This window comes from Dipteris shenzhenensis, chromosome 21, assembly GCF_047967505.1.
Source record: "Dipteris shenzhenensis isolate YYH24624 ecotype China chromosome 21, Dip_SZ_1.0, whole genome shotgun sequence".
In the NCBI taxonomy this organism is placed as follows: Eukaryota; Viridiplantae; Streptophyta; class Polypodiopsida; order Gleicheniales; family Dipteridaceae; genus Dipteris; species Dipteris shenzhenensis.
In genome coordinates, this window is record NC_141616.1 from 48,455,005 (window position 1) to 48,478,384 (window position 23,380).

General features: G+C 43.9%; 1 protein-coding gene across 1 annotated transcript in view; it reads left to right on the forward strand.

Annotated features, from left to right (window-relative positions):
- Nucleotides 1-214: 214 nt before the first annotated feature.
- LOC147888980 (putative serine protease EDA2) overlaps nucleotides 215-23,380 on the forward strand; it is a 144,682-nt gene continuing 121,516 nt past the window's right edge. The window contains exons 1-3 of the mRNA XM_087392576.1: nucleotides 215-320; nucleotides 3,195-3,464; nucleotides 12,378-12,503. Coding sequence (XP_087248702.1) covers nucleotides 3,288-3,464; nucleotides 12,378-12,503 — 303 coding nt within the window. The 5' untranslated portion in view covers nucleotides 215-320; nucleotides 3,195-3,287. The remainder of the gene's footprint in view (nucleotides 321-3,194; nucleotides 3,465-12,377; nucleotides 12,504-23,380) is intronic.

Genomic DNA, 23,380 nt, shown 5'->3' on the forward strand with positions numbered 1-23,380 from the left:
TTGCATCCCTAAACTTAGAGAAAATGGCATGCCTATCTATCAAATTTGGCGGTTGACATTCATTCCACAAGTACATCCACCAATGGTTTAGCAAAGCTCATGACTTGGGTCTTTGTATCCCAACCAAACTCCTCGTTGTTTGCGGATCTGCATGCTCCAACGAAGATCCTAATAGGCCTAGAGCTCTGTGGATGTGGTTGACCTAGCTTGTTGACTGGTATCTTCAGCAAATTTGGCTCTTCACAATAGTCACACTAGCAGGAGGCGGAGGAAGCCCTTCCTGGAGAACACAGCCTTCACTCATGGCAGGCCAAAACTAGGTTGCGGTAGGCAGCCTTTCCATCGTGGAGCACATTACTCATAACTCAAAATTGAACTTGAATCCTAACTTTTTATCAACTTTTTAAAGGAAAAAGGCGAATGAGTAAAAATGTGGACATGAGACACGATGCAGGGTCCGTTAGGACCCGATCCTCCCTGCAAGTGTCAGGGGTGGTGATTTTTTATTGACTTGGCCATATTGTTTGTCCATCTTGGGAGTTGAAGCCCAACAAATACATGAATAAATTGATTCAAAAGAGCTCATAACTAATCCTCATTGCAATATTGTCACATGGACTACAATCATATGAATAAAGGTGTCCATATCTTTTGATCTTGCATCTAGCTTGGATTTCCTTGCTCCCTTGCATCGAAAACATGCATCAAAAGAGAGGAATGTTGTAAGAATTTAGATTGAAAAGAAGCAATTTTGAATGGACCAGTAATTCAAAATATTTGTATGATAATATATAATATATAATTATTATAACCACACAGCGTGCGGGGAGGCGGCGTGCTTCCTTCCCCAAAGAGTTATAATCCAAGGGAACAGGCCCTTCCCTGTGCATCGAGAATATAAGTGCTAATAATATAAATGTCGAGAATATTAGCGCCAAGAATAAGTCTCATGAATGGATAAGGTGTTGGCATATTACCTGAGTATCAATAGTCGTAATCGTAGTCGAACGTCATAAGTCCATTGCAAGTTCCCTTCCTCCTATCTCTTTGTTGAGCTTTGAGCTCGAGTTTCCTCCACCAGCCCATCAATGAAACTTGCAGGCTTTGAATCCACTTGCAGCATCCGGATTGATGTAACACTGGATATCTATGTCCGTCCAATGAAGGAATTAAAAGTTCTTCCAAAAGTAAAGGATAATCTAGAAAAAAAGCAAGGATAATCTATGCCGGATTCTTTTCGAACAAAATGGGATTTCAGAGTACGCCTTTTGTCCTCGAGGATCTTGCTTAGCCCGCGATTTCGGAGTCATGACCTTATAGGCCTCGACTCTTAAGCACCAGTCTTCCCTTTCCTAGCTTCTTCTCTTCACTCCCTTCCTTGCCGAGGCATTCTATTGCACCGTGGATTTGTAAGCCTCCAAGAAGGCATCGCGTGGTGGTTAGCAAATCGTCAAGCCTCTAAACAACCATATGCAATATCAAGATTAGAATGGGCCCTCTACAACACCTCTGTAGTTGCTGATTTGTTCGACTCTTCTCCCTATGACAATTTCATTCTCTAATTTGTTCGAGTACGAGAGCATAGTGAAAACAAGTTCTTATATGTACAATAAGCAGCTATGAATCTTAGAAGATGTAGGACCTTCCAGCGTAAAAACATTGTGAGGCCATTTAATTTATTTTGGTAGCTCAGCTTGGCCTTTCCTGCTTCTTTATATATTTACATGGCCTCTCTACTTGCTGCTGCTCTTAGCCATTGAAGTGCCAAAATTTGGGGACCTGCAAGCCAAGGAGAACATTGATCGCAATTTTTCCTTCCTGTTAGCAAACGTGTTGTAAACGCTCCAAGCAATGCCTATTGCCACAACACCACTGGTGACTTTGGCAATTAGGCAATCCTTATTCTTACCACCCTTCGAAAATTGTGTCAAGTTGTGATCCTTCTTCTTTCATGTTATCGTGATGAGTTAAAGTTGTCTTTCGCCTCTCTCTCTCTCTCTCTCTATTTGAGTTTTTGTGCCTCATGTCCTCCCTGTGCTTGTGGCAGCTTCTCCATTGCAAACACGTACGTTGGCTCTCTCCACAAGACCCATCTCAGTTCTCTCACAGCTTCATCGTTTATAGTTTCTCTCCCCTACTTCTCCCATCTCTTCATCCTCCAAGCCTTCACATAGACATAGATCATAGCCCTCCATGGACAAATTGCATGCTGAGATTACCCACTTTGGACCCCCCCTTGATCCTACACACCTTGCAAGAGTCGCATTTTGGCAAAAATATGTCCACCTATTTGTGCCCATCCTCGCAAACATCAACCAGCAGGGAGTCGGCTAATCTATTTGCGAACGTTTGGAAGCAATCCAATTTGCAATAGACATGTCTCTGGTGCTAACTGCAGGCGGTGTGAATTGGAGTCATGCTCTCACGAGGAAACTGAACCTCCAGTCCTTGCAGATCGACGATGGATTTTTTGGTGCCAAGAATTCACTTAGTGTGGATGCGCCTGCGACAAGAGCTACGTGGCCTCAATCGCGGTATAGGAAGAGAATTAGCATGCCTACGTTGTTCGGTCCAACACTTTTTCTTGAGGACATTTTGATAGCTACCAAGTTCTGCATTGACGATGTGTATACAAAATTTCATGCAAGATGTCAAAGGGATCTGCAAGATATACACAATGCAAAAGCTATTGAGAGAAAGATTTAAGTAGCTCTGTAGAGGGTGCACTGAGATTTGAGCTTACGAAGCTCTGATTTTGCTGGGGGACAAGGATTTAGCATCAACTTCTTTGATTGCTGGCGGTTGATGAAGAACTTTTGGGTAGACTCTGCACCTTTCCATACACCATCTCTTCATTTCGTCGTCCTCGATAGACCATCTCTTTCCCCCAAATCCCAAAAGCCTTCTCCAAGTCATACTATTCGTATAATCATTGCTCAGTTAGTTCTTGCAACCAACTTGTATGAGGATCGAACTGTCACTCGAACACTTCTCCAGTCTACCATCGATATCATCAAGGCAGTCGAAAAGCAAACAAAAAATCAAGATAATAAGTCCTCCAAGTTTATCGTAAAAAATCAAGATGATTCTCACCACTAGATTTTCAGGAAGATCAACGTCATCAGATTATGACACATGGTTACATGAGAGCTCAGAAAACAAAAACTTCCCTCTAGGCTGCCTACCGTAAAAAGTGGGTTTAGAATAGCATTGTGAGGAAAAGGACGGTTTGCTCCACGTGCGTTAAATGCAGAAGCAGGCCGACAAGTAATAGTCAATACTTCGTGATGATGAACATATCGATGGATTGTGGTGGTGTCCTTGCGTTGCTGCTGCTCCTGCTTCACTCTCTGTTTGCTTTTGCCCTCTCCCCGTTCTTCAATGCTAACATTGGCTCCAGCAGCCAATACCTCACCCAGGACGCCAAATGGATGTCTCAGCGCATCGATCATTTCACACCTCTGGTGGGTATTACCATTCGGAGGTAACTCTCCAGCTGAAAAGATCGAAAATTTCTGTCACGCCTTGCTCCCCGTCAACCTTTATGAGGACCAGGATTCTCTAAATTAAGCTTCCAAGTTCCTGTCTAGCTAGTGTTTTGGATCTTATTGGGTCTTTTCTCTCTGTTTGATGAAACTCGTAAGCTTCGCAATGCTTTATCGAGCACTCTGCCGGTACACGTGGATCCAACTCGACTGCGCTTTCGAGAGCAGTTCGTCTGGATCAATTCTGCCTATTCTTCATCTCCAGTATTCTTTAAGTAGGTGGGTTCTATCGGGCCACGCATTCCATTGCCTTTTTATCTTCAATTCTTCGCCTACTCTTAAAGGAAGCGTGCTTTATCGGGCCGCTGACTTCCGACTATAGCAATATGAGGCAGTCCATTTATGGTCTAATACAATAGGCGTGGTTCTAATCTCAATTGAAGCATCCCAAGGCTTCCCCCTTCGTCGTTTTGTGGTCAGCTGCGACGGCAGCTTAGAAACCGTCAGGCACTGTATCGGGTCTTTAATGAACACTTGGGGCATATTGGGTTTACGTGCAAATCTTGGACGGAGGCAGCTCGGGTTTAAAATCCTGAGTGCTTAAAGACCCTCCCAATCATCACCTCAAAATACCTCAAAATACAGACGAGCCTCCCAATCAGCACCTCAAAACGTATAGGTTTATGGGTTGTTACTCTAAATTACCCAGAATTCTAGCCCGGAATCATAAAAACAGAGTGAAACTTCGCCGTTTTTTAAATGCTTTTAGCTGGTGCCAATTCTCCTAGTACTGAAATTCTCACGGAAGACCCACATAGCTTTGTTCGAACAACATTCGTTGAGTGTAGCTGCCAAATACCGCTCTCTTGAGAGCGTACAGGCTAGGCTCCTAGGCCAAAGCCTTGGAGGCACATAGGAGACATCCCCCCCCCCGCCCCCCCTTCCCCTCCTCTTCCCCCTTTCCCACTCACACACATGGCCATCTACGAGGGGCACATCTGCTTGTGGCCTACGCTGATAGGAAGTAGGTGGCATCCCAAGGGATTTGAATGCGGGCAACCAGCTGAAGTGGGCAAACGCCCAACTGCTTGAGCTATATGCTCTGCACAAAGGAGACATTTTGAAAGCAATACCTAGGTAGAAATATGGGTCGTGAGAAAGGGAAAAAGGTCGAGATTTTGAAAAAAAAAAGAAAAGAATTTTGTTTCGATGCCAATTGTAGCACATTGTACATATACACACGCATAAGTATTCACACACACTTTTCTTTAATTTTTGGGATGAACGCCATTTGTCCTTTGGAATGGGACATCCAGATACAAACATCAGAAGATGTCATTATATGATGAGAATGCAAGATAATCAAGATCTTGTGCATGTAAACATTCAAAGAATGATTTCCGTAGGGATGCCTGGAAGAATTGATACTTACCCAAGGATGGATCACCAAAGACACGATCTTTGTGGGCCTTCCACAGAGTCCAGAGTGCCTAATAACGAATACAAGTAAACTTGCGTGATAGGATGCAAACTAAACAGCTAGAATTGCAGGCCAAAGCGAGCACTAGGTAAACGAGCTTGAAGACACTGCTCAAGGGATTCAAGGCAATGCTAGAATAGATGAAGTAAAGACTTCTACAAAGACAGACATCGGCGACAAGTGGCAGGAGCAATATGTCGACGACACGATATTTATCCCAATGGAAGAACACGCGAAGCAAGACTCGCCACAAGAAAATAAGAACGGCGGGTTTTCGCAAAGCCAACAGAGGTGTGAACACCTTAGACCAATGAAGCAACCCACAAGGAGTTTCCTGCAAGAGTATCCCAACTATTCCATTTAAGGTGAGAGAGTATATGCTTCCAATCAGAAAGCAAGTGAGTGACAAAAGGGCATCCCTTGACCGTGCCATCAACGTGACCTGGGCGGGCCACCACGCGATCGAAGGCTGTAGAAGACAAGTGCATATTCAAATGTCGCATCATGTATACCCATGGCTGATCTCCTTGCATGAATTGCAACATCATTTTCCCCTTGTGAGCTAAAACATGCTTATGAATATTGAGAATATTCAAACCCCCATGGAAGTAGCCTGAGGACTTTACGTTTATAACGAGACTGCCAAAAAAGCTCCATGATATTAGACATGAAACAAGACATATACTGCTTGGCAAACACAATCAAGGGCAAAGAAAACTGGATATAGGAAACTAGAATTGATTGGACTATGCAAAAGCGGACATGTAATGGCTAGGTAGCCAACTTCAAGTATCCTAGTTTTTCCTTCAGCTTATCACGCACATAGTCCATTTGTTGACGACAAGTGACTGACCAATCCAAAGGGTAACCAAGATGACATACTAGCTATGTTGGTAAAACTATGTCCCCCAGTCATAAAATGTGATGCCAATCTTTCACATGGAGCGGAAGAAGCATAGAATTCTACTTATAGACTAGCTTCCATCCCATATAAGGATAATGCATGCATGAGGCATGAACGTTCCCTTTCCGTATTTTGGGGCAAGAAAAAGGAATCATCAGCATACACCTGCTTTTATACATATATGTATTGATGATATATCCAACTTGCTTTTATTATATACATATACATATATATATATATATGTATATATATGCACACATATATATATATGTGTGTGTGTATATATGTACATACATATATATATATAGATATATACATATACATAGATATACATATATACACATATATACATAGATATACATATATACACATATATACATAGATATACATATATACATAGATAGACATATATACATATATACATATATATATATATATATATATATATATATACACATATGTATACATATATATATACATATATATATGTATACATATGTATACACATACATATATATATGTGTGTGTGTGTGTTGTGTGTGTGTGTGTGTGTGTGTACATATATATATCTATACATATACATACATATATATATATATACATACATATATATATATATATACATACATACATACATATATACATACATACATGTATACATACATATATATATATTATATATACATACATATATATATAATAATATATATGTATGTATACATATATATATGTATACATACACTTATATGTATATACATACATATATATGTATACATACATATAAATATATGTAGGTGTATACATATTATATATATATATATACATATGTATGTATACATACTATATGATATATAATACATAAAGTATGTATATATATACATATATATATCTATACATATATATATATATATGTATGTATGTATGTATGTATGTATGTATGTATACATATATATATCTATACATATACATACATATATATATATATATATATATATATATATATATATATATACATATACATATACATATACATATACATATACATACATACATACATACATACATACATACATACATATATATATATATATATATATATATACATATATATATATATATATATATATATATATATGTATGTATGTATGTATGTATGTATGTATGTATACATATATATATGTATATCTATATATACATATAGATATATATATATATATATATGTATATGTATATATATACATATACATACATATATGTATGTATATGTATATATATACATATCTATATATATATAGATACATATATATACGTACGTACGTACATGTGTGTGTGTACTTTATCAATGACCATCCCGGTATTAAAAGCCACAATTGGCTGAAGGGCATGTTTCACAAGAAGAACCACTCTAGAGAAGGAGTTATCACGCGCATAGAAAATGTAATATTTCGCAAAATGCTCAGGCTGGCTTACATAACCATGCTGATTATGCTCCTACAAGGGCACCATATCAGGCTGCAATCTCTTGACATATGCCCATTGAGTCTTCCATTCTCACAGGTCACAAAGCGCCTGTACATTATATGTATATATATACATATATATATATATGTATATATATGTATATATATATATATAGATATACATATATACATATATATATATATATATATATATATATATATATATATATATATATATATACACTACGTACGTACATGTGTGTGTGTACTTTATCAACGACCATCAAAAGCCACAACTGGCTGAAGGGCATGTTTCACAAGAAGAACCACTCCAGAGAAGGAGTTATCATGCGCATAGAAAATGTAATATTTTGCAAAATGCTCAGGCTGGCTTACATAACCATGCTGATTATGCTCCTACAAGGGCACCATATCAGGCTGCAATCTCTTGACAGATGCCCATTGAGTCTTCCATTTTCACAGGTCACAAAGCGCCTGTACATTATATGTCAAACACTATTTATGGCAGGATATTTACAGATTTATAGATATGTACATACTACAACACACCAAAAAGTGATCAAGATTGCATGTCCACCTCAAGATCCAAGGCATGATCCTGCTGAGGGTGAGGTAATAAGAGGGCAACTTCATCTTCTGGGAATAGAGTACGGCTCGCAGTCAATCAACATTAGTAGTGCCCATAATAGAATTCTCAACAGGGGTGTGCCTATTAGAGGATGCACCTGTCTATGTATGAGGCGGAAGAGTTGCCTTCATTCGGGAGTTTAACCTTTGCTTTTAGTTGAGCTACAGGGGGCATTTGAGTATTACCATTGCTAGCAAGAGCGACCTTAGCCTTTCCTTTATCCTGGACAGTAGTAACTGGCTTTTTGATTTTATTTTAAAGTCCAAAGATCTGTTTTTTTTTTTTTCAGCTTTTAATATTAATAATAATCTGAAATTTTTAGACAGCTGTAACTCTTTTATGCAAGTTGGAAGGTTGTCCAAGGAATTTTGGACTCCTAGAAGGATTGTGGATTCATTACGTGATGCGTTGTCATGTCAACTTTCTTTTCTACTCATCTCTGCTTAGAAATGGGCGTTTGGGAGAGACTAAAATAAAAAAGAGTAGTCTTCACAAGTAGTTGTAGGTTGATGAAGAGAATTTGGACTACTTTTTGATTAGCCTTCTCCTTTAGTGCTAGCCTTTGTCATGGCTGAGTCTGCCCTTCACCTTTGGAGTGCTCACAGAAACTCGAGACAAAGAGAGGAGGTACCTAACAGTTGGAAGCCACCTTGGAGGGCAGATCTGACATGGCAATGTCGAGAGGTAGTCCACACTGAGGAATCAGCAAGGTTCCGGGCAGGTACAGCAGGCCGCACGGGCGTTTTTGGAGCATCTATGGGGCCCAAAACTTGGAAAGGATCTGACATGGTGCAGAATAGAGGTAGGAAAAGGCGTGGCAGGATTGCTTGATATGGAAGGCCTATGGGCTGGATTTGGGGCACACAACAGGGCTGGAACAGCCTGTTCAAGTGGCTGGATGCCACGTGGCCAGGCAGGCCAGCGAAAGCCTGCAAATGAGGGCCCAGTAGGGCTTTCATGGAGCCCCCCTCCAGTCGGCTGGTAGGGGGGATTCCAGTCGGCCCACTAGGGGCTGGCTGTCGGCTACTTTGGAAGGGACTCAGCCCCTATATAAGGGGGCTTTTGGTCCTCCATAAAGCATAGCCTTAAGAGAGCAGCAAGGAGCAGCAGATCAGCCACTTCCGGGCCTATATCCAGGAGGAGAAAAGTGGGTTGGAGAGCTGCAGAGTAAGCTTGGAGAAGCTGCTCACCTAGGCTGACTACCCGGCCAGTAAGGTGGAGAGATCACTGGACACAAAGCTTAGAGGATTACACAGGTTCATGGATCTAGTAGTGCCAGGCAGATAGCAGGAGAGCTTTGGTAAGATTGGAGGACCACGGTTTCATAGGACTTCACATCTCTTTGTATCGTGTCCGGCTGTCCAATAGAAATATATAATTTTGGCTTTTGTATTTGTCTTGGATGCACTGTCTAGTTATTGGGTTGCACACGCATGTATTGTTGTGAAGTACGCACAAGTTAAGAAGTTTGATTCCGTAGTGAAACACTTCCTCGTGTAAGTCCTAGGCTTATCTATCAGTCTTCCGCTGTGGTATGCCCTTGGTGTGCATTTGCATAATCAGAGTCCTGATAAGAGTACACGGGAAGTGGAGCTTGAAGGTAAGTGAAACCAGCCTCAACAACGTAAAGGGTGGTATGATCCACTTAATTAGAACATACACAGTAAATTGACAAGTAAATATGCACCACAGAACAAATCACATGGGAGCTAGAGCGCTCCTACTGAGAAACAAGGACACCAATTGGCCCCAAACGTTGGTGCCCCTTGTGGTATTTATTTAACAGTCATTTGAAGCCAAGTGGCTGATTACAAAGGTCTCTGGGAAGCTGCACCACAGGCAAACCAATGCCCACAGACTCCCCGTCCAGCCCACCCTGTAATTCCCTGCTCAACTTCAAACGGTGAATGGCATCCAATCACTAGACAATCCTATATCCCCAGCCAACCAAAGCATGCAAGAGAGACCCCAATAGCATCCACTGTCTGAGCCACACCTGCAACCGCACAACCTAGTGCCCTTCCTCCTCCTCCGTAAGGCTCACAGATCTCTCCCTGTGTGAGATATTTACTGAATAGTATGTTGGGCGACTATCGAGAGGTGTGCTTGTTGCCGCAAGGCTTGGCTTGTAGGAGTTTTCTACATCTTCACCCCGCGAGGGATTCGCTGGTTGTATAGTCCCCCCACTTGGCTGCTAGCCCCAGTACCAGAGATCCCCTAGGCAGTAAGCTGGGTTTCTTTGGAATAGGCCGGTTCTTTCTTTCAACCTTTTTCGATTTTTTCCATTCTCAGCACCCTCGGGGCTGCTGTCTTGTATGAAATCTTTCAAGCATTAATAGAAGGTTCCTTTCTTTGGGGGAAAAAAAATTTGATTGTTAGCGGCCTCACACCAGGTGGAAAGCCTTGGAAGCTCCTCTTACAGCGAGGGCTTCTCAGGAACACCGCACGCAATGGGGGCAGTGGCAGCTTTCACACAGATGGATCTTCTTAGAGGCCCCCCTTACGGGGAAGGGTTCCCCCTTGATGAGGAGCCTCCATAGGGTGTGGTAGAGATTAGCATGGGGCCTCATAGCCCAATTGTAGAGAGGTGTACGAGTGTCAGTGTCTTGTCTGGCACCTAGAGATCCGAAATGAGGAGGGGCGTATGCTCAAACAACAGACTCACATAGGTTGGGCACAGTGGGACAGTGGACCAGCTGGGTCCTTTGATAGATGGAGCAGATTATCCATGGAGGCAGAGGCGAGGCTTGGCGCCGTAGCACATCTACGAGGGGCAAGGCAGCGGATGAGAGAGATTGACCTAGCTATCCCTGAGTCTTGGTGGGAGGGACTTTGCATGTGGATGGATAGCAGATGGTTGGGCCAGTTTTCTCGAACTGGTGTTCCCTTGAGGATGATGATGCAACGAGGCAGCATGCAGCCCGGTTTTTTCTGTGTAGGACTTGCAGTTCTACTCCATGCACTCACTGAGAGAGACCGAGAGATGGATGGGAGTCTTGATGGGATTCACTGGCAGATGATCAGAGTGGTGGGTCGTTTGGGGAAGGAGTGGCACATTGACCCTCCCAGTATCTCAAAGCCAGATGCCCCTATATGGCGCCTTTGGCTTTGGGAGGGTAGGCCCTTGAGGGAAGTCCAGTGGGATCCGGGATAGTGGTTTTGGTCCTCCAGGGGCGACCTTGCCGAGCAGGTGGACGAGGTGCCCTTCTTTTCCTACACCACACAGATTGGTAGGAGGCTTGAGATGGAGAGGCATTGGGTGGCCCAAAGTGTGCCCCGGGATGTCCGTTCGAGGTTTTGGACACGGTTATGGTCCAGTTTGCGGCCGAGGAAGATATCCTACTTCTTTGGGCTGGGCGCCCACGGAGGCTTGCCCATCAGCCCGTGGTTGGAGCATATGTGGGTGGAGGGGCAGTGTCACTGTTGCTTTTCTGGAGACTATCCCGCACTGGCTCTAGAGCTATCGTAGCACAGTGAGGATTTGGATAGGAGTTCTCAGGATTATGACCCGTATGCAGAGTCTTCAGAGGGACTACACTTGGGGGATGGTGGCCTGGTTGACTAAGGGAGGACACGCGTTCCAGATTGATGAGATTTCCCCAGCTTACCGGATACAGGGTTAGAGCATTCAGAGGATAGAGCTTCATGAGGCGGTCCCTCCTGATAGCCTGGCTCTTTCTCCTTCGGGAGACAGCGTGCGGGAGGTAGTGGCTAGTATCACTGCGTGGAACATTTGGGTTGCTCGCTGCTTTCTGGTGATGGGTGAGCATTCGGTTCCACCCTCGGTTACCTTGGTCGCCATCCGGCAGGATATCATTTACACCCTCCGCTCCGCCTGGGAGCGTGGAACCCTAAGCTCTAGGGCGACTGTCGTCGCGAGGCGCGCTCGATTCTGCAAGGCTTGGCTTGCATGAGTTTTTACATTTTCAATTCGCGAGGGATTCGCTGGTTGTATAGTCCCCCCACTTGGCTATTAGCCCTAGTACCAGAGATCCCCTAGGCAGTGGGCTGGGTTTCTTTGGAACAGGCCGGTTTTTCTTTCCGCCTTTTCGCGGCTTTTTCCATACGCAGCACCTTTGGGGCTGGTCTTGTATGAAGTCTTTCAAGCTTTAACAGAAGGTTCCTTTCTTTGAAAAAAAAGAAAAAGATACGCTCCTCTTTTAGAGTTGGAAAGATACCTTACTTTATAATCGGGACTTGATATATTACTCTGGGATTTTTTCTGCTTCTATATCTCAAAAGGGAGGATTTGAAATTGTATGATATGTATTTCTGTACTTTTAACTTCTACACTTACATGTATATCTGCACCTAGTTATTGTGACTATTAAGCTAGCACAAGACAAAAACGAGTAATGTGTATTGTCAAGGTTCCTGAATCCCTTCAGTGGTTTTGCAGGACCGCCGCCAATTTCAGCAGAGATACTATGAATATTTAGATTACTTTGAGGCACCTTATGGACCTATATTTTTGAGAATATGTGGAGAATCCACCTGTGGAGGTATCACCAACGACTTTACTGGGGTACTCAACATCTCCTCTCTCTACTTTCGTATTTATAACTCAGTTTTGACTGCGCATATAGGAGTCACTGCTCTTTTTCGATCATCAAGTCTGGGTTCTTTTGGAAGTTCGCTCTTAACCTTTCTATAAGGACTTATATTTATGTTCTTATGGAAAGAACATAAAAAGGAAGCATTTACTGCTAGTTGTTACTGCCACATGATAGAAGAAGAGGTAGATAGAGAACACTAAAGAATATGCAGATGTACAGCTGATGGTAGTCTCATAAAGATGTAGAAATGTGTACACAACAGGATCTAACAGTGTACTGTAGGTCTCCTTCAAACTGGCGCATGCCTCTCTGACAGGATTTAGTAGCTGCTTCTGCTGAGCTCTGCTTGCTGCTCCCTCCTGACAGTCTTTTGCTCTCCTTACTGCCCAAGGTGTGCACCTAATACAGGTTGAGGACTGCTCCACATTGAACTAAGAATAGCCCCCACAAATGGGCCTTTTATAGGGTTAGGTAGCCCTCTTGACTGGCGGACCCAGTCACCCAACCAATGGACCTGCACCAGGCTCTGCACAGTCTATAAGCAAGTTCATTTAGTGTCGTACTCTGGAAAATCTTCGTCAGGAGAGGTCTTGCTCTCTTAGGTGATGATTGCAAGGACATTGTTATATCTACATGTTGTGTTTAGCTTTGCTGTGTACCAGACAAGTGCAGGTATGCTTTCCAACAGAGGGAGAAGGGTATGATGAAGAAATAGAGAGCCACTCAAGCTGCCAGGTCGGGATGGGAGATGCTTGGATCTAGTAGTGACAATGATGGGCTATGTGAAACTGTGTTCCAGAACGAACAGATATGTGTTTCAATAATGGCTAGACTGACTTCCGACTCAGTCTATAAATGAAGCCGACCAGCAGACAGGTCTACCGAACTACTGTTGCCTCCTTGTGCTGGCTTATATAAGGTCTGCTGCAGGCACCGTATGCTGGCTGTCTGCCCTGCCCTGTTCGAAAGCCTAGCCAGGCCTATCCAGCACCCCATACGGCTGCTGCTGCGTCATGTGTGCTGGCCAGGGTGGCCCTATGGGATGCCCTAAAATCACATCAAGAAGGATCTCCCTCTGCTGCCCATGTGCCAGCCATCTTACCGCCCACATGGCAGCTTAGTCCATCCCCTACTGGTGCATCTACACCCAACATAGTGTAGGTGTGTAGGTGTCAATCCCCTTAGCTCTCCTCGTTTGGGGGCTTATAGGTGAGGCATTGGCCTTCTGCACCCCCCGCCTGCTCCCTTTCAAGTGGTGACCTCTCAACTAGTGTGGGGATGAATCAGATTTAGCTTCAATGGGCTCGTGTGTGTCATTTTGGGGAATACAGTCACTTATTTTTACATCGATACTGTTCTTAGTATTGACTGATATGCAGGGATCTGCCAATACTCGTCTTTGTATACTGGACCATCATGTTGACTTTTTCCTTGTGAAATGAGCTAGATGAATGTAGGCAGATTGTGACTGGATCATCGAGACCTTGGAAAGGTTGTAAATTTGAAGAGACAATGTATTCATCTTTAGTCATATATAGTATATATTTTGAGTAGCAAATAGAGTCAATCCAATCCTCGTTTCCTGCCGAAGGCAATATTGATGTGTTGCATTGGAACAGAGCCAATTTTAGGACCTGAAAGGACTAAAAGAGTGGGAGGAAAAGAGTGGGCCAACTTTTTGATGCTGGCCTGGGGTAGCCTCAGACATGGGCATCCCCAAATCCTAATCAAACTGTTGATTAAGGGCGACCAAAAGAGCCGGAACTCTACTGATGCCTTGAGACCCACAGCCAAGTAGTTTTGGGACTGTTCTTCCTCTTCTCTATATACTCTGCTCTGTTCTCCCTCTTCCTCTATAAACTCTGCTCTGTAAAGGCCTGCTTACAGGGCAGAACTGCTTTACTTGGAGGAAATGTGGACAGAGGTAGACAAAAGGCTGTGTCCCATCATCTCTTTTATGTCAACCTCGAAGCATCTGATATCAAAGACCTCTGTGCATTTATAATTTAGAATCTAGAATATTCAGATACCTAGTGGACCCATCCTTTGCCTCCTAGACACTCCAGGGCTACAATTCTGATAAATATATTTGGAATACTGTAGTCTGTTCACCCTGTCTACCAGTGTTACTTTATCTCATTTTCACTTATGGAATAATCTACCACCGCATTTGCCATATGTCATCACCATTTAGGGCTGGTTGTACAGTGCAAATTAATATTGTGTAGAGTGGTTCTCCTCGCAGTTTGTTTTCAACAGCTCAAAGGAGGATTTGTCCTTGGGGCAGGGGAACTCTGTCCAGTCAAGTTTTCTTTCATACGCAGTGCTCACTAAGGTTTACTTGCTTCCTTTTTGGTTCTCTTGTGATTGGAGTTGATGGTCACCAAGAAATGTGTTGAAGTCTCTGGGTCTGCTGGGCTTCCTGGCATGTCTAGAGTCTCTGCTGAGGGGTTTTCTGGAAACCACCGAAGCAACAATAGCATGCTACAATCCATGGCCTATGGGAACCCTCTATGAGGGACTAGGTAGGAGAAGTAAGATAAGCATCTAGGTTTGTGGCCGGACCATATGTGGCCCAAAAATCAAGAGTAAGTCCCAAGTGTCATACATTGACTAAGTGGCATGTGTTGACTTCATGGACTAAATATTCCCAAGAATAACTAGAACTAGCCTACAAGGACATACCAAGAGACTAAATCTAACAAGCCACCGTCCATGGTATGGGTGAAATACTCTGGACACATTTGAAAGATACTTGGAACTAATGCCATGGTTGCACATGTTCATCCAAAAGGATATGGCAACCATGGAAGTAGAGCGATGTCAGGATCATGTAATAAATAGGATCAAGTGTAAAGCTTGCCGAAAAGCTTGAAACTTGCGTCTTGGAAGCACTTCATCGGAACATAAGACAAGTGAATATCCCCTACTGACGGTTGTTCTCTGACATACCTCAAAGTGAGTGCATGCATGAAACACTGGATCATTGTATGTAAATGCATGCAGAGTAAGTGAAAAGTTGTGACCATAAAGAAGGCCCAAACCTTGGGTGCCTTTCAAGTGTCGAAAGACATGTTACATGGCCTGCCAGTGCTGTGTACTAGGACTATGCATGAATCTGCTCAACTGGGAATCAAAAGGCTCAACACCATCATCCAAGGAGAAATGGAAACCAAACTCCACGGGTGTTGAAATTGGTTTACAGTCCTCAATTGGAACCTGTGTAGGAGCTGTGACTGACTAATCATAATAGCCAACTCAACATGAGTAAACTGAATGCCAAGATAGTACATATAGAGTGCTCTCTGTAGGACTGCTTGAAAACTGAGGCCAATAAGATGAGTATGTCTCTTGGCATACCAATATCTAGGATGCCTGCTTCAAACCATAAATTGCTTTGTGCGAAGACCATACCTCAAATGCACTAGTCAGCGTTTGTACTTCCGGAGAGACCTCCTTCGTGCTCGTGCATACTGAGGGTGAATGTGCCTTGGCGTCACACTCATCCCAATCCTTTAGCTCCTTCTGGAAGGCATCTTCCTGGGCAGTGTCCCGATCGATACTTGGGACGTTTGGGCTTCCATTCATAGCCCTGAATGATCTCCCATAAGCCCTTGTGAAGAAACCTAATCTTAAGATTTTGTTTCAAGTGGGCATAGTTGGTGCCATCAAGCTTCTCCTCCTTACTCGTACACTGTAGTCCCATGGAACTATACCAAACCTCTCACCCTGCTGCTGCTCCTAGCAACAAACAGCTCACTAGGCGGAGTACAAGACAGGGAAAGGTGGATGGGGGTGTGGGAAAGAAGAGGAAGATGCAGCCTCGCAGCCTTCTGCACCAGAAGTCTGACCCTCATGCTGTCCACACCTTAGACAAGCTGCTTCGAACAGCCGCCTGTCTTTCCTGCCTCAAATCGCCTTGGAGGAGCTCTTTAATCACCGATAAATTCCACATCACACAGCCAGTCCTGCATCAGCCTTGTTGTACCGACCCCTTTGCTGTCCACTTCCTGGGCAAGCTGCTCCAAACAGCCTCCTATGGCCCCTGCTGCAAGTCCCCTTGAACCAGGTCCTCTAGAGCGGCATCTCGATATGCCTCAGATCTTCATCGACTGCGCCAGCTCCAAGCTCTCCTAGTCCCGGGTTGACCTCCGAACAACCGCCCGATCTTATTGTCTCAGATCACTTATGAGCTCCAGTTGAAGTGCAGCCGGGTCTACGTAGCAACTCCCTCACAGCTGCGTCAGTTCTGCCCTCTCCTGGTCCCTAGCCAACCACGACATTTGATACCATGTGAGAGTGGGGTGTATGTGAAAGCATACAATAGAGAAAGAAAGAAAGATGTATTAACGTCTTCAGGAGACCTTGCGGGTCTATGAGACAAGGTACATAATATATGCAACCCATACAAGCCACTGTGGGCTGAAGCAAAGGGCTCACTAAGGCCCTTGTTGAGTCATAAGTGCTAAAAATGCAAAAAGCTAGTACAAATTGTCCACACCTTAGGGACTGCCCATAGCAACCCTTGAGCAGTCCAAGGGCAGTCGGGGGTGGTTGAACAGAGACAGCAGCCCACGGGGGGGGCCAGGAACCCCTGGCGCAGTTTGTGCAGCTCTCGAGGGCATTGAGCCCTGTCACAGATCGTGGAGGGGGGGGCGCGTTTTTGCCTAGGGGACCTGGTGCTGTCGGAGATGCCCATGGAGCACACAAAAGGCCCTTTGGCCCTGCTGCAGATTACGGGGGACCCTGGTGCAGGTCCCTTGGAGGTGCAGTGATAGAATCAGCCCCGAAGGCTGGTGTGGCACTGAGGGGTGGTGCAACCGGGTTGAGCAGAGGCCGTGACAGGAAGGTCAGGCTGACGGAGGGCTGAGGGACTGAGGGAGAGAGCAAAGCATCTGTTCAAGCAATTTGGCTGCATCAATTATGAAGCTAGCAACCCATACGATGGAAATGGTGCATCATCGTCGGAAATTCAAAGACCTTCATGACTCCACAGAAGATTTCTGTCACTGCGTGCAAGGTCTTTGAAAATGTCCCAGCACAATAAGAGAGATGTTTGCATTAGCAATCATGCTATTTTCCCCCATGTTGCACCTGAGGAGAAAAAGGTAGCATTTTCTACTTTTGTAGGCTCAAAAATCCGAGGCCAATTGTGTACATACTGTTGCTCACCATCTTTGTTTCAAGGTTCCCATATGGCAGTCCAAAATCCACTTGTGCAACACTCCCCAAACACTTAAAATCTCCAAAATATTCAGCCTACTCGTCCTTTCCTCTATTGACAGATAATAGCCCCAATTCAGAGAGAGAGAGAGAGAAAGAGAAAGAAAAGTAAGAAAGAAAGTTTATTAATGTCCACTGGAGACCTAATAAAGGTCTATGGGACAAAAGAGACCTGCTTATACATCAGTATAGAGAGGGCCATAGGCAACCTCCCTGGGAGTATCATCAGATTCCTCCAAAAAACAAAACACATAGAACCTAAAAACATAGAACATAAAACATAAAAAGAACGAGGTACTAGGCTATGGGATGGCCATTACATCATAAAACGAGGTACTAGGCTATGGGATGGCCATTACATCAGTTTAAGACTGAGGGTCTTTAGGTTTTGTCTTAAATTCTCTAATCACTGCAAGACCGTCACGATAGACTGCCCATTTTCCTGCTTCCCTGGCTGCCTGAACCTTAGCAAGCTCGGTAGCTTTGTTCTTCAGTTGGGTTCTTGTAAGCTCCTCAGCAATCCATATCTTTGTCCCCTTCAGCTTATAGGATTGTTGTAGAATCCTCTTCCTGAGTGTCTTCGAGTTGAAGGTGATGACAACGTGTCCATTCTTGGGCGATAAATAAACTGGGGAAGACTCCTCTTCATCATCATTCTTGTCATCAGTTGGGCTTGCTGACCAATCAATGGCCGGGACTGCTGCCTTGATTCTTTTGATGGCCTCATCGAGAGAGAGAGAGAGAGAGAGAGAGAGAGAGAGAGAGAGAGAGACTAAAGTAAGGCATTTGCAATTGTATATATGCTGGAAATACAACCTCAGACAAGGGCAAATATGTGAGGAAAGAATGTTCCAATTGACCCTGTGGGAGACACATACGAGTGTAAGGGGGGCAGATTTATAGCCCCCAGCTAGCTGGTCGGCCAGCAAGGTGGCCATATTGACTGACCTAGTAGGTTGGCCTGATCCAACCCAAGCAGGGTCGGGTTAGGTCAAGTTGACCCAACCAGCCAGGTCAAACCTGACCTTTTCGGGAGCCCAAGCTGGACCCTAACTCAGTCCTAACCATGGGCCAGGATGGCATTCTACCAGCCTGCTTGGGTCGGTTTAGGTCAAGTTGACCCGACCAGCCAGGTGAGGAAACCCGACCTCTTTGGGAGCCAAAGCTGGACCCTAACTCAGCCCTAACCATGGCCTAAACTGGCTATGACACAAATAAGCCCTCTTTCACTATGAAATGCCATAACTTTAACAACTCTTGCTGTGTGGGTTTCTAAGCTGCTTCTGTGAATTTTTGCAGCTGTTCAGATTCACTGCAGCTTTGTGCATTCTTTTGGTGCAGCTGTCTGCAGAAACACATTTCGAAGTGTTTTGTTATTGGTCTCTCAGTTTGTGAGCTTCTACCTCAGTTTTGAGGTCAGTTCAGCTCTCTTTTCCTGTTCAGACTGGTCAGAGCATTTCAGCAGTGTTTTATGCCTTTTCAAAGCTCTCAGAAGGAGCTGCACATCCTCATTTGCTTGCGGTAGACTGTTGCTTCACTCAAGACTTTTGCAGTTGTTGTTTGCAACTGTTGTGTAGCTCATCCTGTAGAGTTTTTGAGCCTGCTTTGCGCTTTCTCTGGCACATTTGCCTTCGTGCCTTGGGTTTTGTTGGCAGGTCATGTCATTTGCAGCATTGTGTAGGCAACGCATTCTTTTGGTTCTTAGATTCTGTGCCAGCTGTTGACTTTGTGTGGTCAGAATCAGAATTGCACGTGCCTAGTGCTGTCGTTTGATTTTCAATTAGTTTTCTTTGGGTTCTTTACATTTGTGCCTTATCTGCAATGGCTAGCAATGATCTTTTTGGTATGCTTGCTTCAAAGATAAGCTGGATAGCACCAACCATCCCGTGTGGTCATACATGATGCATCATGTGTTAGTGGCATGAATCATTATTGCAGGTTTTGAGGTGAGATCTCCATCACAGGCACTTGCTGCTATTGCACTGCCGCTACGGGTGATGTACGCTTCACTTTGATAGCTGATATAAATATATGGATGTTTCTTAGTATCATTTTGCATCTCGAATGCAATTACGAACTATGGCAAATGGTATATGGGTGGGGAAAGGGACAGAATTGTAAAATTTGCTGCAAATTCTTGAAGAAATCAGCCATTCACCTTTTATCTCCTCAGGAAGAGGAGAACATATGCTATTTTAATCAACAACTTGAATTGAACAATCATTAAAAGTAATAAAATTGGCAACTTACATTCAGACAAAAGCCTATTTTGGACAAGGGCTACTCATCGAAAGCCTCATCAAAAGCTTATGTGCATGTGAACAAAGACAGTGCATCTCACAAGTCCATAGGGATCATGGAGCGTGGATATAAAATATATTATATCTTGAGCAAGAATGTATGAATTATTGTCAGCAAGCCTTCGCAACACCTTCTAGTTTAACCCATGAGACATGCTCGTTCAAATTTGTTTAAGAATGTTATGAAAATAATGGATGTGTGTTACACTCAAGTCGAGGTAACATGACCTCGGAAGGGTCAGTCGGCATTTTCCTTTAAAGGATCAATGTTTGTATTATATTTGTTTGGGCTTCATGTAAATGATCATAAAGGTCAAGGTCCTTGGTGCGGGTGACATGGCACTAGACTAGGTGGATCTAAGGCTAAGGGACCTAAATGCATGAAATGTACCTAGGGGCAAATGTTTCAAAGTTATCCCAAGAGAGGGGTAAATGATGCATTAAGGAGGGACCCTAAATTGAGGACATGTGGCATACTAGATCCATCTAGGGAGTTTTGGGGCTCGTTGGAATTAAGCAAGCAAAAAGCTTTCACGAAAACGTATTCTTCTGGATTTGGCAGAGAAGCTTGCTACCACTGAGGTTGGCTGGGAGGATAAACTAAGTGCTTGTGCCCGTGATTCAATGTAAAGCTAGAAAAAAATCAGTTCGGAATGTTTCATTTGGTATCAGAGCGTAGAGTATATTGCGAGCGGTTTGGGACTGGCTGGGCGTTTGACGCATCGAGGGACCAGTTGTGCAATACTGTGGGAAACGCTGTCGCAAGAGTTGGAACTCTGGCTCTTGAGATTTACGTTACATATTAGGAGCAGCGCATGACCAAAGGGACTGTGTGGTCACAGAATTAGTTGCCGCAGGTGATGGCGCAATTGTGGGTCTTTGTTAATTAAGCGTCGTGACGGTGAACTGCTACACGGGGTTGCTACGTGCGCTTGGAGATATCCTGTCACCTGCATGAGTATACGTTAAAGCATAAATTGGGTGTACGTTGGACGTTAGGATGGCGCATGCGCTGGTCTTGGCTGATTGACGTCAAGGATCTTTGGTATCTCGGAAGGGAGACGTGAAGTGACTTTGTATATGAAACGAGAGGTGACAGCAGAAGGCGGACAGATCTTCCCTACCTGCTTATGAGTCAGTAATTAAAGAACAACGTAATTTTTAAAAGAGCATCGTTGATTGCGTTGAGTAGATTGTTGTCAGGTCACGGTACTAGTAACTGGTTGCGCTTGATCGTGAGCTCGTGTGAAGGAGTGGTTTGGGTCTCCAACGAGGGTGTAGTTGAGCTACAGCAAAAACAACTTGATCTCTTCATGCAGCAAGAATTATAACCAGGAAGCTCTCTATGCCTTCTAAGCTTTGTTGGAGCATATGTTTGGTTATTTACTTCCGTGTTTTAGTTTGGAATTCCTGCTTGTTCTATTGGGTTCCAGATGGTGAAGGCATACTGGATTGATGCAAACAATTGGTTATATGCCTGTTATGCATGGGATATTTGCAGTTTAGGTGTGCAGGAGTTTCCCTAGTATAGGGAAAAGTGGTTTTGGTTATAAGTGTGATATATACTTGGTTAGTTGTAAAATTGGAAGTTGGACTTTCGATTTGTAATTACAGTTGCAAGCGGTGTTTTATTTAAAAACACACACACACACCCACCCCCCCCCCCCCCCCCCACCCATTGACCTAAATGGAAGTAGAAGAAGCAGCTTCCAGGATGGATCCCGTAGAGTCGGGAGTCCGGCCGACCCCGCAGGTGTCGCGCTCAGTAGGTCATACATTATCTGGCAGAATTGCAATGTTAGAGGATGCCTTGCAACAGATTTTAGCACAACAGTTACAGACAAATGCAGGGCAGTCTGAGCTCAGGAAAATGGTGCATAGTATGTCTGTCAAACCATCTCGTGAGGAGAAAGGTAAAATCTCTGATGGAACCGGAGCCCAGTGTTCGTACGGTCGAGCCTAGGAGGGCTAAGGTGCCTAATATTGCCAATTATAGGCCAAAAAATTATTCTGGTCGGATGTTTGACCGTAGTTCCGATATCATTGAGACCTGGCTACACAAATGGGACGAGGGCTTCGCCATTTATGAAATCAGGAATGATATGAAGAAAATCCGCGAGGCCACCCATATGTTTAATGAGGCAGCAGATAGGTGGTGGATAAAACAGCAAAAAGATGGTGTAGCATCCACTACATGGGAGGGGTTTAAAAAGGAACTTAGAAAACACTTCCTACCTCCTGACGAAGCATCCCGAGCTTGGGATCAGTACCAAAACCTTCGTCAGAGAAATTTACCAGTGGCAAAATACACTGATAAATTCAGAGAAAGTGTAATGAAGGTTGATGAATCCCTAATTCAGTCAATCCAAGTAAAAGATTTGATCTTTGGATTGAATGATCGGATAAAGATGGAAGTTCGGGCTAAGTATGCGAACACGCTAGATGAAGCAATTGCCATAGCCCTGAACTATGAGGATGCAAAAGGAAAGAGACCAAGTGGGTTTGTGCAGGTTGGGACTCAGTATGGGTACCCGAAGAAAATTGGGTTTAAGAAGAAGTCGATTAGCAAAGGGGGTACCTCACAGCTTAGTGGTCAAGCCAAGCAGGCGAAACCAATTGAGACTCCTAAATCAAGTACCACCATTGGAATGAAAAGAAAAGTAACACCAATGGCAGCTCGAGCTTGGTCGAAGTCCTCTTTGAACCCAGAGCAAAGGGAAAAAGCGAGGAGAGAAGACTTGTGTTTTGGTTGCCTTCAGCCTCATCAGTGGAAAGATTGTCCACGAAACAAGGATTGTCGGATGGCTGCGATGATGGTCTCAGAATGCGACGTGGAAATGGAGGAAAGTCCCAGATGCAGATTCAGCCAGCGAGATCTTCTCAAAGGTCAGTACCTTTTTTGTTATGTGTGTCTGTTGCTAAGTTAGTAACTAGTGTACCTGATAATATCATGTCAAAGCCCGAAGCAACGGGGTATAGAGCCTTTAACGACACAGAGTTAATTAAGATGAAAGGACAAGTAGCTAATCATGAGGTCATTGTGTTGTTTGACTCAGTGTCAACGCACAATGTAATTAACTCCAAGCTTGTAAAGAGGCTGAAACTAAAGACTAGCCCATCTGACTATGCATATACAGTCAGGATGGCAGATGGAAGTTCAACTGAAGTGTGGGACCAAAGGGTTACCCAGTTGGAGCTTCGAATTCAGAACTATGCTGAGAAGCTTGATTTTGAAATGACTAAGCTTGCTCATGCAGACATAGCCCTGGGTAAGACTTGGCATTCTAGGAGGAATCCAGCCATAGATTGGAAAAAGCACATTT